At 42.3% G+C, this 17,332-nt stretch overlaps 1 protein-coding gene across 7 annotated transcripts in view; it reads left to right on the top strand.

The window, feature by feature from the left end:
* Window positions 1-17,332, top strand: part of TNIK (TRAF2 and NCK interacting kinase) — a 311,530-nt gene that overhangs the window by 187,287 nt on the left and 106,911 nt on the right. For all 7 annotated transcript variants that reach the window (XM_026705758.2, XM_087933454.1, XM_087933457.1 and 4 more), the window contains exons 6-9: window positions 406-496; window positions 2,977-3,107; window positions 8,425-8,479; window positions 17,148-17,226. In XM_026705758.2, the coding sequence (XP_026561543.1) occupies window positions 406-496; window positions 2,977-3,107; window positions 8,425-8,479; window positions 17,148-17,226 (356 nt within the window). The remainder of the gene's footprint in view (window positions 1-405; window positions 497-2,976; window positions 3,108-8,424; window positions 8,480-17,147; window positions 17,227-17,332) is intronic.

Genomic DNA, 17,332 nt, shown 5'->3' with positions numbered 1-17,332 from the left:
AGCCTGGTCAGATTCGAACTGCCAAATTGGAGGCAGACGTAGCCTGCAGTACTGCATTCTAACCACTGCGCCACTGCAGCTCATAGTACATTGTATAGAGGATGGCTGAACAATTATTTTAAGGGAAAGGATATTAAACTTTGACTTATAAATTTTACTCACCTGTATTATGCATGTGTGTAAACATGTAAATTTCCATTCCATGCTTATTGCATTTAACAACGGTATAACATAAAATAGAAGCAAATAAAAGGGAGTATATACAACTCAGTGCAATAATCTTAAATATTATTACTTAACCAATGCTGGATTTTCTTTAATTTTATTTTCTCAAAATCAAAATAAATACATTATCTTTATTTACAATATATTTATATGTATTATGTCTTTCACTGACTTCTCTAGGGCTTGAGTCATCTCCATCAACACAAAGTAATCCATCGAGATATTAAAGGCCAAAATGTTTTGCTAACTGAAAATGCAGAAGTAAAACTAGGTAAGTTTGGGGGATTGTGGCTTTTTAATTAAAGAAAATACTAGGAAGAATGAAATGAGGCTTAATGGAGAAATCTTCATTGGCCTTGCCTTCTGCAGACCACTACCAGGCTGCAGCCTGTTCAAAACCGGTCCCTGAGAGAGATGGGTAAGTGTGCATGTGTAAAGCTCCACCCACACGAGTGGCGACAAGCATGAACACACGAGTCCTCCGCTCAAGGACCTCCACTTGTGCGAGTGGAGCTTCACACACAAGTGCAAAGGTGCCCGCCACTCATGTGAGTGGAGCTTTGCATGCAAGTGCAAGCACCCTCCACTCATGTGCAAAGTTTCATTCGTGCAAGTGGAGGACCTGTGCCACACACCAGGTGCGGGCAATAAGCTGGAAAGGTTGGAGACCTCTATTCTAAGGACTACCAAAGCTGAGAATTTCTCTTATGTTTCTAAGAAGTAGACCTGAACATTGACTTTATATCAGGGTTGCAAACTCAATTTCATTGAGGGACACATCAGGGTTGTGTTTGACCTTGAGGGGGGCATGGGGTCTATGGGTGTGGCTAGTTTGGGGTCAGCTGTTGGGGCCTCCTGCAACCCTCTGCCAGCGAAAACAGAGCTTGGGAGGGTAGCATGCTACCTTCCTGAGCTCCATTTTTGCTGGCAAAAGCATCACACGTCCATCCTTCACTCTTTTCAGGGAGGGCCCATGGGCCAGATGTAAGTACCCCATGGGCCAGATCTAGCCCACGGGCCTTGATTTTGACACTCTTGCTTGTATCAACCCTACTTTACTCAAGAAACCTGTGAGGAAAAAAATTCAGGATTTATGGCCATGATGAACCCTAGAACATACAAGACACATGCAACCAAAAGGCTGTGAAGAATGCTAGATAATATGGCCTTCATTCTTTGAAGTTGTTATGTTCTTAGAATAAAACCCATAACATTTTTGAAAGATTATGCTCTTTTTTAAAAAAAAAATGAAGAGATTCTGGCTAGGAAAATCAGCATGCCATAATCCCTTCCAACTGTCACTTTTGCTCTCAATGTCACTTCAAATTTTCTTGAGCATTTTTATAGTACTCCCTAGGCTATTTAAAATATGTTAATTTTGGATGGGTATTGAATAGGTAAAGGACACTATTTCAAGGATTTATACATTAAACATTACTTGGTCCTTGAAAGGATGTGGCCAGAATGTTTAAAGTAGAGTTGGTCTCAAAAATAACTAGAAGAGGTCAGCAGTATTATTTGTGCAATTCTACTGTAACTGAGCTACAATGCATTTCTTCAAGTAGCTCAACACGTAGGTCTATGGTACTTTTTTAAAAAAAACTTTGTTATATTTTGCCAGAAATGGTATATGATCTGACTCAGTACTAATCCAAAATTCAAACAGTATCAAAAAAAAAAAATCTGGAGCCATGAAATAGGACACAACAGGGATTTTATTTGCCTTTTTATTACTTTCATAATTGAATCATTACAAAATGGTATTTGATACAGTCTTGATATAGATTCATAACCAGCAAGGAAGGAAATACTAAAATGCATCTTCTAAAAATATGAATGAAATTTTAGATAACTCCATTTCAAGTTTCTAGCATAAGTGTTAGAAGTCTTTTCTGGCCTGTGGCTCTTTTTTATGATCTACAATAATCAAGATGCTTCCTTTTGTAGACTTGTCACAAGACAAGCTTGATCAGGAATCTGGTAGACCTTTTCCAACTAACAAATTTTGTTCAAAGCGCTTATGAACTGTAGTTCACTTTATTAGATGTGCAGAGTGACTAGATTGATGTAGAATTTGAACTGGGGTGAGGTAGGGAAAAGTAGGACAAGAGAGCGGAAGCTAGATGAAGGTTATAAATAAGACAAATTACAAATACTTTATTAATTAACAATTGTAATATATTTTTAAAAACTTGTGAAGTTGCACAAAACCTTTTGATATGTGAATTCAACAATTTCTTCTTCAATGGTGCTATTAAAGTCCCGCATTCCTAAAGTTGCATGATACTATCTGCTATAGTATCCTGAGAGGTTGAAATGCTGTGATATTACCTTATTCTTGTTTGACTTAGTTGGAAAAAGAGATCTCAGTTTCCTGATTTTGTTTTGTTTTTACAATAATAAAGGTGTATTTTATGACATTTCACAAGGTTTCTTATGAGAATTCCAAAGCCTCATATGTTTTCATCAGATGTCCAACATCTTTTTTTAAAAAGACTTCTTCACCTGTTGAATTCCATAAAAATTCTGATCTACAAAATGGACTATTTGATTTAACCCTCAAATCTATTTGATATAGGAGAAAAATTATAGGTGGGGTGAGGAGCTGAAATTTCTAGTACTCTGAAATGAATTGCCTTGTTCATGGAGGGGCGGGGTCATCTGATGTGAAATTTATTTTATGTCCTTTTAGTGAGACCAACTTTTTTTTAACTTTTACTTCATTCAAATTCTCCTATTTTCAATTCCTAGTGGATTTTGGAGTCAGCGCTCAACTAGACAGAACAGTTGGACGAAGGAATACATTTATTGGAACACCCTACTGGATGGCACCTGAGGTCATCGCCTGCGATGAAAACCCAGATGCAACTTATGATTTCAAGGTATCTATAGCTATTGGCATAGGATCACATATAGTAACCAAAACTGTTTTAAAGCCAGTTTCAGTCACAGAAAATAAGAGTATGGGTTGAAGGAGATCTAAGATCAGACCTGATTTACGTACTGGAGCAATCTTAAGGACAAAATATATTACAGGCAAGATAGGAAGCATTTCTATTTATGAGAGAGAACATTAAGCTAGATTATTAAGAAAGTTGCTGGACTATGGGTGAAATATACAAGATGACAAGAAAGATATCCAGAGACATATGGGAAAGGAATTTCGTTACTGATTCAGGTAAAGTTTTCAGTTTAATCAAAGAATGTATATCCCATATAAGCTGAGTTTAGGTATTTGTACATGAAGGCTATGCTGTTTGTGTTTCCTTTACATTCAGAGCTTTGAAAAGTTCGTTGTTGTACAGACTGAAAAATCCAGATTTGGGTCTCAGCCAGTCCTGAAACAATATTTCAGAGGAAACATAATGTGTATGGCTTAATTAATAATGAAAAGTGTGTGCAATTAGATAGCAAATTATTATCTTGTATTAATCCTAACTTTAGTGTGTTTCTTCCTTTCTTCGTTCCTTCCTTCCTTCCTTCCTTCTTTCATTCTTTCCTTCTTTTACAGAAAGGCTTAACAAAGTTAAAAACCATAAGAGGAAAAAAAGATAATAAAGAAGAATAGTAAATAGTGAAAAAAGAAAATAGAAATAAGAAAGATTACCATCTTTATCCTTACACATTTTTGTGTTGAATCTCTCTCTCTCTCTCTCTAATGTTGCATTATAATTTTCTTCTTTCCGTAAGCTACCCTTTCTAATTTTCAAACCCATAAACCTGTTAGCTTTTCTTTTGGAAAAAAGCTGCAGGGCTACATTTGAGATCAGACCTCAAATCAAAACCCTGAGCTGTGTGTCGCTGTATCTCTGTGCTTGTGTGTCCGCTTAATGTTATTTTGAAAGAATTGTTTCAGAGAAGGGGTCAAGGGGATAGATGATGAAAACTGTGTGAAGATGTCTTGATGCCGATGCTGTACTTGTAAGGACACTATGTAAGGGCAAGATTTGGGTCATGATGTTATTGTATATGTGCCGTCCTCTTTTATGGAAGTTGCTTTTTGCAATGAACACATTGGAAAAAGGGGAAAATTCTCAAAGAAACAATTTACAACAGAAAAGATTAATTTTTCTTCAAAGGAAAAGCATACAGATTGAACATACCTGTTGAAGCAGTTGCTTGGTCCTCAGCTATTTTAAAAATCTTTCTGTGATTTTCCTGCCCTGATTCTGCAGGAGAATTATCCCAGCAATATCTTTGAACTGGAGACCATGGCACAATTATATGGAAGCACAGATTTCAGATCACAAATCAGCACAGAAGGCAAAGAAAGACCCCCAAAGAGGGAAAGGCTTATAACTATAAGCCAGATGGAGTGGGCTTCAAACATTTTAGCAAAGGGTTCTCTGCCCAGTTGCTGGGTGGGTGTGGCCATGGTGGGCATGGCCTAGTCGGCCTCTTGCCCCATGGCGGGAGAGGTGTTTTTTCCTGGCTCTGGAGGCTTTCTTCGAGCCTCCGGGAGGGTGAAAGCGGCCCTCCCAGGCTGTGGAGGCTCTCTGGAAGCTGGAAGCGGGCCTATTTCAGGCCTTCCCAAACTTCCAGGAGGCCCGTTTTTCACCCTCCCCAAGCCTCTGCACGCACCCTACACTTACCTGCATCCAAAACGGCCCACATGAGGACTTCTGGGAGGGGCGGGGTGGGATTGGTGGGGCCAGCCAGGAGTGGGATTTGGGGGTTCTCTGAACTGCACAGAATGTTACCTAGGGGCTCTCCCGAACCCCTGCAAACCCCCAGCAGCCCACCCCTGGTTGCAGAGCTTACTTAATGCTCTTTCTCTGATATTAAAAGATTGTCTAGACATATTTATCTTGAACTAATGCTACTTTGTGGTTCAGGTAAAAGTGGAGGCACACTGGTTCTCCCTCAAATAGGGAGAAAATCCAGATTTAAATCTGCCCCTCATCAAATTTCACTGTTGCTCTTTGGGCCGTTTGATATCTTCAGCTTAACTTTACAAGAGCATCACTACAGAGGAACATCAGGCGTGCTAAAAACGTTGTAATTTAACATCTTTCCTTAAATATATGAGGATTGTGGGGCACTCAAAGCTATGTGTTCATGAAACTTTATTTTCTTGAGAAAGATAAAAGGCAAGCAACCTTCTTAACCTTATTGGTTAAGAAAGTTGAAATCCCCTTTGTATGCTCACATAAAAGCAGACAGCAGATCCATTTTCTGAGCAAGAGAAACTTGTCAAAAGACCTTCTGCAGACCTTCTGTTTTGCCATCATTAAATAGATTGCTTGCTGGTTTTTTGTTCTGAACAGAGCTTAAAGAGAAAAACGTTCCATAAGGCAGTCACCAGAAAGATATTGATTTGGGACTTGTCATTGCAGTTAAAATTTTAGTTTTCGGGCCAAATGCTTTTATCAGTGCTGTGGGACTATATGCATTTTTCCTTTTTCTCCCAATGTAGTCATTAACTACAATTAACTACAATAAGTAGGGATAGCAGAGACAGACACATGGAAAACACCAAAAAAATGGGCTGGTTACTTATAGATTGTAAGCCTAAAGTCAGAGCTTCAGGGGTGGTTAATAGAACTGATTATTCTATTAACCTCAATGTAGAACCACAATTGAGCCCAAAATTTCTATTGCTAAGCAAGGCAGTTGTTACATGAATTTCCCCCCATTTTTAACCTTTCTTGCCACAGTTGTTAAGTGAATCGTTGCAGCTGATAAGTTAGGAACACGGTTGTTAATTTCTCTTTATTCCATTCTTAGCTGCCATTTTTTTAAATAAAAAGAAAGCAGAGAGATCTCTTGGCAGAGAAAAAGAAAATTTGACAGGTCTGGCATTCCAACATCCAAACTTTAATATATAATGGTAACAACCGTAAGGGCAAGAGAACAAATGTGTGTTTCTGTTCCCCCCCCCCCTCAAATTTGAGACATAGTTTTTGACTCAAATTGGAAAGTTTGATGAGCAAATCTATAATATAAATCTCCATTAATTCTATAATAGCTTCATGACCACATTTTCTCCATCTTTCTGCTTTACAAAAGAAATTTGGGCCTGTAATTTGGAAACAGTTTCCAGAAGTGTTTTTTCACAAATCTGTAATTCCATAGAATGATATTTCCTGGGGTCTATAGAGAAACGGGATAACCAGTTGCTGAGGTCACCAAGAAGGCTGTTCATTTATTAAATTGTTTTTACATAAAGCTGAGATAACAGGTACTCATGCACACAGCTACAAAAAGTCTACATGCATATTTCTATCCTACATACACAAACCTACCTTTATTTACAAGCATTTTACAATATTAGTGAAACTATCCCATTAGTAGGGTTTGCAAAGGGCACTCAGGAATGAAGTAAAAAAAGAAAGAAAACAGCAGGCAGGAACGAGTAGAAGAAACTAAATGAACAAAAAGGAGAAAGGTGGAAAGAGAAGAATCAACATTAGACAAGAGTGGAAAGGAAAGTATTTCTATAGAGTTGACTCAGATAATCAAAAGTAAGAATGCAAAATAATAAAACAACTGTGATGCTAAAAAAAAACAGACTGGAACAGACCAAAAATATTGATTAGAAGAAATATTTGTATTCCAAGACAGAGTGTCAACTTTACTAGGCAGACCAGATAGGAAACATGACTAGATGGGCTAATTCTACTTTATTGTAAAGCTATATTAATGGGATCATGGAAATCTGAAAGTACAAATCTCCCACTGTCTCCTTTTACAGCCTGAGGATCTCTTCTAAGCTTCTTGCCTTGGCCACCATCTAGTTGTTATATAGGGCTATATATAGTCTCTTATCTGAGATGACATCTCTTGACTGTGTCTCCCAAGGACATGCCATCTATGATCTGTAGTGTAGACTTAGACTCACAATTCAGAAGATATTCTTAATGCAATATATACATGATTTATTAGGTAGAAACCAAAAGGCCCATGTCTGTTTTCTAAGGCAGTTTTTCAGTTTTACAAGTGCCTTGAAATCAATTTTCATTGCTTTTACCAAATGTCAGATTTAAGATTTCTTAGTAGTATTTTTGCAGAAATTTGTCTGTTGTGCTTTGAAGAAGGTTGAACTTGATGAAATACTTGTTATTTTCGTGATTAGTTTCTCAAAAACCCATTTTTCTCAAAAGCAGTTTCTTGAAGACCTACAAAGGCCTTTCAATGATTAGCAATCAGTTTTCCATATCTTATTATTCTTGCAATTTCCCGTTAAGATAGTTCTTTTTCTTCTCCCAAAGATTACACGTCAGTGACTGAGCTTCAACAAATGTAGTCTTCAATTCCCAATAATAACCATTTCTACAATTCTAAGGACTAATATCCACATATAATAATTCATATAATATAAGAGTTTGGTATGATTGAAGAAACATAAAAGGCAATTGTTTGCAGTCGGAATGAATTTACTAAGAATTGTATGACATATAAGGCAAAAAAAAAAGATTGGAACAAGAATCAACTATAGACAAATACATGTAGGTTGAATACTATTTGGAAATAAACATCTTGAGATAATCAGTTTTAAATCACAAAACAAATATACAAAGGAAGAGCAAATAGATTGAGAGTATAGATAATACTTAAGAAAGTTTTATTATGATGGAAGAAGTAAGGATGGTTTATAAGGTCAGAAAGATGTAGAAAGATATAGTACTGTAAATAGTATTAGTGTAAACTAGATTTAGTTTAATTTTCTTTCCTTTTAATTTCTGCATCATTTTTTTTACTTATTATATCTTACTCCATTGTTATACTTTGAATAATAGAGCTGTGTGTGTGTGTGTGTGTGTGTGTGTTTGTAAAGCTATAAGTCTGAAAGTTGTCCAAATTAGGGAAGGTAAGATTAAGAGTTTAAAAGTATTTGGAGAAATAAGAAAAACAGGGGTAGTATTTTACTCATGCAAAATTATTATTTTTTCAAATATTTAGTTCTTACTGATAGAGAATTGCATTGGATTATACAGCTTCAGTGTACTTAAAATAGCACGGTATTTTGGTTTGCGTTTCTCTTAATTTATGGGGTGCTCCTCTCTGACATTGGAAAGAAGATAAAATGGGTTTATGAAAGGCCCAAGTGAATTTGAGGAATGAAAAGATCCAGAACTTATTCAGACAATTTTTGAGGAAACTTAAAGAACTAAGGTACCAAAAGCCCTTCCTATATAGTAGTAACTCTCATATGTTGTACATCATTGAAAGTTTTGTACTCTTGGTTATTTCTTTCAGAGTGATTTGTGGTCTTTAGGGATAACAGCCATCGAAATGGCAGAAGGAGCTCCCCGTGAGTATATTTGAATTTTATGTTTTATCATAGTTTGGATTGCTGCTTATTAAAATTCATTATGCAGTGGTAAAAATTCCAATTCGCTGTAATATGCTATGTGTAAATATTCCCTAAGTAAAGATTTGTTGAATAAAGTGATGAATTCAGGAACAAATGTCTGGCTTTTATGTAGACTCAAAGCACACATATAATAGACATGATTGTCATGATATGACTCCTCTCAGAATTGCCTCAAACCATGGATGGACGGCAAATAAATTTGATAAATAATAATAAGAGACAGGCACATCCCATGTAACACCCCAACCATCAATACAAAAGACAAAGTAACAACTGTCAATACAAAAGAGAAAGTAAGTCTGGATGGCAGTACCTGGAGACAGCAGAATAGAAGAAGAAGAACTGGAGAAGATAACAAAATAAATAGAAATAGAATGACTGTGGCAAAGGTTGTACCAATGGGTGAAATCCCCAAATAGCTAGAGCAGTGATGTCAAACTTGATTTCATTGAGGGCCGCATCAGGGTTGTGTTTGACCTCAAAGAACTGAGGTGGGCATGGCCAGGGTAGATGTGACAGCTCAACATCACTTGTGTCAGGGGCGCCTGTGGTGGCCTGAACGCTCTGCCAGCAAAAATAAGCTCCTGAGCTCTGTTTTCAGCTGCGATGGCCTCCTGCAACCCACTGCCAGCAAAAATAGAGCTCAGGACTGTTGTAGTTGAGCAATGAGAGGCTAGACCAGGGCATGAATGCAACAAGACTTTATTGAAACAATAAAGGACTGAACGTGTTAGCCCTGCCTGGAGCAGGCTCACAGCGAACAGCGGCTGGCCGAACCCTGCAGCTGGCTTTTATAGCCGGCTGTCGAGGGAGGCCAGCCAATGAGGGGCAGCAAACGCCCCCGCAGCATGAACGGACCTGGGTGGGGACTTTGGCAAGTTCCAGGGACATAACACCCCTTCCCCCCAGATGCGAACACGCATAGTCATTTAAATAAGCGGGCGGTCTGTGCTGGCGCCCCGAGCGTCGTAACTCCGGTGAGTTACCAAGCGTCTCAGAGTTCGAGGAGACTGGTAGGGTTGGTGATGGGGTGCAGCCTCGTTCTGAGGTCTGCGCTGGTACCGGTGCAGTGCTTCTGGCCGGCGATGTCGTGGCCCCGTCTGCTGGTTCAGATGGAGGGCCCATCGGGCAGTCCCGGTCTACTGCCTGTTCCTTGGCACGGGTGACGGTGGTGAAGAGTCTCTGGCATGGTCTTCGATGAGAGTTTGGTGAGGCACCTGGGGACCGACCTGAGCCCACGATCCGGTACTGGCGAAGGTACCCTGTCGCTTCCTTAGCTGGTCCAGGTGCCTTCTCCATATCATGGCCGTCTTCCAGCTGGACTCGGTACGACCTGGGGCGGTGATGGCTACTATCACTCCTGGAATCCAAAGTGGGTCTCCGGCATAGTTCCTTGCGAAGACATGTTCCTGCAAGACAAAATCTCTGACCCCCGTCATTGAAGCGAGAGGGTGTCAGGGCAATAGTGAGGTGGAGCCTATCCAACACAGTCCTTAGGCGTCTACCCATCAGAAGTTCAGCTGGGGATTTGTTGGTGACCATGCAAGGGGTTGAGTGTTGGCTTAGCAAGAAGCGGAGAGTCTGTGATGCCAATCTTCTTTGCTGAATCTGGCTAATGCTTCTTTTGTGGATCTAACGGCTCTCTCCGCCAGTCCGTTGCTGGCAGGATGAAAGGGGCCGTGAAGATGTGTCGGATGCCAAGATTGGTGGTAAAGCGGCTAAATTCTGTTGAGGCAAACTGGGGCCATTATCCGAAACTATGGTATCTGGTAGCCCGTGTGTTACGAATAGGCGGGTCAGGGCCTTGGTAACCGCTTGCGTGGTGGTCGTGGATAGTTGGGCCACATCGATCCATTTAGAGTATGAATCTACGACCACCAAGAAGGTTTTGCCGTTATTGGTCCCGCTAAGTCAATGTGTAGCCTTGACCAAGGTGCGTTGGCGCTCTCCCACTTTGTGGGGTGGTGACTGGAGGATGGTCTGGATTCCTGACAGGGTTGGCAAGAGCTTACCCACTTGATGATGTCGTCGCCCAAGCCAGGCCACCAGACGTAACTCCGAGCCAACGCCTTCATCCGGACGATGCCCGGGTGGCCCTCGTGTAGTGCCTCTAAGACTGGTGTGCGGCGGGCCGGAATGACAACTCGGGTGCCCCACAACAGGCAGCCCTGTAAGCTGGATAGTTCCTGTTGACGGGTCTTAAAGGTGTGAATTCGGCTGCGAGGTTAGAGCCCGGCCACCCCCTCCTCACCCAGTCCAGTACCTGGGCGATTGTTTTGTCCGTCCTGGATTTGGTGGCGATGTCGAGGGCGGTGACAGGAAGGTCGAGCTCGGTGACATCGAAGATGGCATGGACCGGGGCCGGGTCCTCAGCTGGAGCTGGCAGGGGCAGCGGCTGAGGGCGTCTGCGTGGCTTAACGCTTTGCCTGGGCGGTGGATGAGCTTGTACGAGTAAGCCGCCAGGAACAAGGTCCACCTCGTCATTCTGGGAGACAACACTTGGGGAGTCTGCTTGTCTCCAGATAGAAGACCCAGGAGAGGCTTGTGATCCGTGATTAGTTCAAAGTTGTGGCCAAAAAGGAATTCATGAAATTTCTTTATCACGCTGCCATGCGCTAAAGCCTCCTTGTCGATTTGACTATAGTTACGCTCTGTTGCTGAGAGCGTTCTGGAAAAGAAAGCGATTGGTGCCTCGGAGCCGTTAGGTAGTCTATGGCTTAATCACGGCTCCAATCCCAAAAGGGGATGCATCCGCTGCTAGTACCAATGGGAGGTGTGGGTCAAATTGAATAAGGACTGCGTCTGATGTGAGCAGTGATTTGACTGCTGTGAAGTGTCTTCCTTGTGTCCCCAGTGCCAAGGTGATTTTTATCTAAGAGCCTGTGTAAAGGCTCTGCTACTGATGCTTTGTGAGGTAGGAATGACGCATAAAAGTTCAATAATCCCAAAAAGGTTTGTAGCTCGGCTTTAGTGGTTGGCGTGGGTGCCTCATGGATTGCCTTGACCTTGGATTCTAGGGGGTGAATGCCTGAGGCGTCAATTCTATAGCCCAGAAAGTCCACTTGTCTAGTGGCAATGGCACATTTCTCCCTTTTTAATTTGAGGCCATGCTGTCTGAACCTGTCTAACACTGCTCTGACTCTCTGGAAGAGTTGGGGTCTGTCCTGGCGGAGACCAAAATGTCGTCGAAGTAGGGTACTACGCCAGGAGGCCCTGAAGTATACGCTCCATGAGGGATTGGAAAATGCCAGGGCAACACTTACACCAAACTGGAGACACCTGCACTGGAAGGCTCCCTGTGGGTCACAATCGCTTGTAGTTCGGTTGTTTGATTGTCAACAGGGAACTGTTGATACGCTTGTGACATGTCCAATTTGGCAAAAATGTTGCCAGGCTCAAAAGTGTGCAGTAAATGTTGAATGACCCGGACTGGGTAAGCGCTAACTTGTAGAAAGCGGTTGATTGTTGTTTTGTAATCCGAACAAATTCTCAGACTGCCGTCCTTTTTAAGGGGTGTGACAATTGGCGTCTCCCATTTGGCGAAGTCTGTCGGCTCAATGACCCCTTGTTTTAATAATTTATCCAGTTCCGCGTCTAGTTTAGGCCGAATGGCGAATGGAACTCTACGAGGTTTCAGCTGGACTGGAACTGCTTGGGGGTCAACTGCGAATGAGATGGGGTACCGTTATAACACCCCAACTCATCGCTGAATACGTCTGAATAGTCAGTGAATAAGGAGTCAGTGTCAGAAGCTGAGACAGCATGGACTCCTGTTAACCCTAGGCCGAGGTAGTGAAACCAATCAAGCCCCAAGAGACTAGGGAGGTTGCCGTTAACTACCACTAGAGGCAGGTGGCCTTTGAAAGCTTTAAAATTAACAAAGAACTTGCCTTTGCAGTACTGGGATGTCCTTCCCTTGATAGTCCCTCAAGGTGAGCTGGCACTTCTGGAGCTGGTCTCTGGATAGTCTGGGCTGGATTCTCTTGAGAGTGCTCCAAGAGATGATTGAGAGCGCTGACCCTGTGTCAACCTCCATACGACAAGGTTTACCCTCTAATAAAATGGAGAGTGTGATTTTACTAATAGAATGACAGGTGTGATTAGCATGGTAGCAAGTGTGACACTTTAGTACTTGCCTTTGGAGTCCAGAATGGGACAAGGGAGGAACCTTTGTGCAGAGTTGTGCGCGGCCTGGCAGACTCTGGCGATGTGCCCCTTTTGTGGCAATTGTTTCAGGTGGCGCCTTTGAATTTGCAGGTAGCTCTCGAGTGAGGACCGCCACAGGATAGGCATAGGATGATGTGCTTCGTGAACCGTTGCTTTCTTGCCTTGTTCCTACCTGTGGTTGTTTGGCATGAGCGAGGCGGTGGATGTCTGTTTGATCGTCGGGAACCTCTTCGCTGACCACCTCTTCTGAGTGGATGGTGGCATAGCTTTGTTTGGGAACGGGACCTTGAATCTCGGTGGCTGACTGCATTGCCAGTTCCGCAGCCAAGGCTTCCTTGACGGCCTGGGAGAGGTTGAGATCCTTCTTGGCAAGCAGTCGCCTTTGGAGGTGAAGGTCCTTGACCCCGCAGACGAGCTGGTCGAGGAGCATGTCATCTAAGTAGTTCCCGAACCCGCAGTGGAGGCTGCAGTCCTCAAGGCGGCCATGTACTGGTTGACGGTTTCTTTTTCAGCCTGCTTCCTCATCCGGAAGGTGAAGCGCCTCGCGATCTGTGAGGGCCTAGGGGAGTAATGATTGGTGAGAATTTCCAGCAATTCTGCCCAGGGAACATTCTTTAACTCACGTGGAGCGACGAGTGCTGTGGCTGTATCAAAAGCGATGGCTCCGCAATAACTGAGGAAGAATGACTTCTTTCTGTGCTCCCCGCATCAGCCAGACCAATGGCGTCGATATAGTGATTAAAAGCGATTTTTGTATGACTCCCACTTTTCTTCATCTGGCTTGAACGGTGGGAAGGCTGGGTTGGAGTTCATGATGAGGACTTCTGCAGGTTTATGCTGCTGTGAAATCTCTCTGGGACAACAAAATGGCACTTAGTGCTCGTGTCAGGCTAGTGACTTCAGCTCTGGAGAGGCTCCACAGAACCTCTCTGCTCTCTCTGGGCTAACAATTGTGGCTAGGCTGCAACGGCTGTTGGCAGCGATTTGAATTTTGCGCTCCTGGGGAGCGTGGCGGTAATGGCTAGCCGCCTCTGATAGCGCTTCAAATTTCGCGCCTGCGTAGGCGTCAGTGACTCGGAATAACAGCACCGCGCTGTTTTCGGCAAGAAATTCAAGCGACAGCCGTTTGAATTTCGCGCTCTTTGTGTTGAGCGGCTGCGGCTCGCAGCGCTCCACTTTCCCCTGTAGCTTGCTAACCAAGCGGCTACAGACGCTTTTACTTTCGCTCTTGCTGACCGAGCTCTCCGGCGGCGCGGCTGCGGCTCAGCAATTTAGTGATTTCAGCTGTTGCGGTGCCTCTGGTAGCCATCCCATCCTCGTCGCCAGTGTTGTAGTTGAGCAATGAGAGGCTAGACCAGGGCATGAATGCAACAAGACTTTATTGAAACAATAAAGGACTGAACGTGTTAGCCCTGCCTGGAGCAGGCTCACAGCGAACAGCGGCTGGCCGAACCCTGCAGCTGGCTTTTATAGCCGGCTGTCGAGGGAGGCCAGCCAATGAGGGGCAGCAAACGCCCCCGCAGCATGAACGGACCTGGGTGGGGACTTTGGCAAGTTCCAGGGACATAACAAGGACGGTCGCATGTAGAGCTCAAGAGGGCCGCATGCGGCCCTCCTGAGCTACAATTTCATTGTCAGAGGCACTGCAGGCTGGTCCTTTATTGTTTTCACGATGGCCCCGCAGGCCAGATCTAAACACCCCATGGGCTGGATCCAGCCTGCAGACCTTGAGTTTGACACCTCTGAACTAGAGCCCCACTTGAACACTATCAGAATTGACAAATTCACCATCGGTCAATTGCAAAAGGCGGCCTTTACTCAGAACAGCTTACATCCTTTGATCTGTAATATCAAACATCCACATCTGCCTATCCCAGATCCTTGAGAAGGACTCCATAGCTGAATAAGAATGCCAAATCCTGTTTGCACAACTGGCTGAGTGAGAGACCAAAATAATAACAATGGTAATGCAGCTTCCTGCCCCTTTCAACCTTCTGAGAAATGCAATATTTAACTTAATTCTGCAATGATATCTCTGGCACCATCAGACATTCACATCTCCAGTCCTTGGGAAGGATTCAATAGGTGGATAAAAATGCCAGGTCCAGTCTGAACATCAGGCTATCTATGCAACAAACCATAATACATTGAGTTTTTGGCTAGATTTATTGATAGTCTTATACCAACTGGACCATAATAATAAATATGCACCAGGAGATGAGCTTAATTTCTTTCCATTCTCCTTTCTGTCGTATTAAACTTTCCTTTAATTATTAGTTCTATCTCCTATAGTTTGTATACACATGGAGCTATCCATATGGCTGATATAACAAAGCAACTGAAAGAATTACTGGGAAATGCTTAGTTAGAATTTTATCCCTGACATGAAATTGTGGATGGCTAGAGACATGACATTTAAATCAATGTTAACTTTGCATAACAAGAATTTAATAATAAAAATGACATTAAAAGTAGAAAACATAAATGTTGCATCTGTTAAAACATTTCCATTATCAAAAATTAAAATTCAACTTCAGAACAGAAGACCATGGGGAATGAAAGAGAGGATAGTCCTCTTCAAGTATCTAGTGGAGTGTCAACATTGAAGAAGGTCGTGGTTTTCTGTTGTCTTGGAGGGTAGCATACAGAATAATGGACTTATGTCATATTCCAGCTGAATGTTAATAAAAAGCTTCTAACAGAGCAGTTTGAAAGTGGTTACCTAGGGAATTACTGGAATCATAAACTTGGCAGCCAGCTGTTGGGGGATTGTTAAATTCCTGTACTGAGCAGGGAATTGGATTCAGTGACCTAAATAACCCTTTTCAACTTCATGATTCTAAGCAGAGCTTCTCTTTAACTATATAGAAAAACCAACAGCAGTGGCATCTGACTAGGGGAAGAATTACCTACCTTAGAAAGTATGAAGACACAAATTGATAGGATGGCTTCCCATGGCACCCTAAGCTATAATTAAAGCATTCTTTGTTGAATAAACCACAATAGGCAGGGATCACCCAACACACTGCGACTTTGTGGGTCAGAAAATCTCAGATGCCAGATGTATACAATGTGCTAAGCGATAAACAAGCAAAGCATTTTGATTGTTTGTTTACAAGATTTATATGACCGCCCAACTTGTATGAGCATGATTCTAGGTGGTGTACATTAATGAAGTCAAACAAAAACTGAAATTAAAGCCAGCGATATCAACAAAAATGCCCCAAATTGACAATTCCTACTACATACAGGTTTATCAACATACAGGTTTCTCAAAGACAAAGGCTCTTCTATTCTACCCAAAAACCCAAGCTTTTAAAATCTTCCTAAAAAGTAATAGATTCGGGGCCAATTGAAATTCAGGGGGGAGGGGAAGATGGGGGAGAGATGGATGTACTCCCTCCAGCTTGAAACTGTCATAGGTGCAACCAATGTTGTTTTGGCTGGAACCCAGATTAAAAGGATTCCAGATAATCCATTTCCTCTGGCCCTTTCGAGCAGATGATCACTTACTCAATAACCTTCCCTAAAAAGGGACAGTTGGAGACAGGATGAAAATTGTGCAGCTTTGTTGGATCCTGCAATAACTTCTTAAAGAGGGGGAGGATCACCACATCCTTAAGAGCCAGTGGAACTATCTACTCCTTTGAAGATGTATTTACCACAGTGTGAATCCAACCATGGAAACCTTCCCCTGAGGTCCTAAACAACTAGGAAGAACATGAATCTGAAGTAAAAGTGGTCACACCGATCTCCTGAAGGACCTTGTCCACTTCCTTAGAACTAACACGTTCAAACTCATCTACGGTAACCAAGTTGCAACCATGTCTCAATCAGCGCCATTGGAATTGCATAGGCAGATTCCAACTTCCAAGAAACCTGAATGATTTCTCTGACTTTTCCAGCTTCTCCTTATCCAGGGGTGACCAGATTGTTCTGAGGAAAGCATTAGTGGACTCATGGACTCAGTAAAAGCAGTTAAATTGTTATATTTTAGCTCTTGTACTGTCACAAGTTAGTCCTTAAGAAGGACACATACCTGTACTCAGAAGCATTAATCATCTTTTTTCAGTGGCTTTCTAGACATCCTTCTGCTGCTTTATCATTCAGAGATCCTCTGAAAAATGGGAAGACTACTAGACTCCACAAACAGAGAGAGTCCATACAGAAGCAATCTGATCAAAGCCCTTTTTTCATTCCAAACAACAAATAAGCTATGATTAAGGCCTCGGTCAAACTATGCATCAGAGCCTCAGAGATAACCTCACTTATCTTATGACCAAGTGGGATCTGTAAACCTAGTCACTAAATTTATCTTCCTACATCACATGAGAATTTTATCCTAGAATTCAATGTCTTTACTAGAATGTTCTCTTTTTGCCCTTACACTTGACTATTTGTTTCATGCCTTTCTCTCTCTCTCTCTTTGGTTTTTCAGCCCTTTGTGATATGCATCCTATGAGAGCCTTGTTTCTCATTCCCCGAAACCCAGCCCCCAGGCTGAAATCAAAGAAGTGGTGAGTGTATATTTTTCTACCCTCCCTATGTGCGTGCTGCAAGAAGCTATTATACTTTACTTTCTCTTTATCAACTGCAGCAATGAAATGTTGTGGGTGTATCTAC

The sequence above is a fragment of the Pseudonaja textilis genome, chromosome 4, assembly GCF_049901715.1.
Source record: "Pseudonaja textilis isolate UNSWEBS1 chromosome 4, rPseTex1.2, whole genome shotgun sequence".
NCBI classification, from domain to species: domain Eukaryota; kingdom Metazoa; phylum Chordata; class Lepidosauria; order Squamata; family Elapidae; genus Pseudonaja; species Pseudonaja textilis.
Note: the sequence above shows the minus strand (reverse complement) of the source record. Positions and strands in the feature narration are given on the sequence as shown.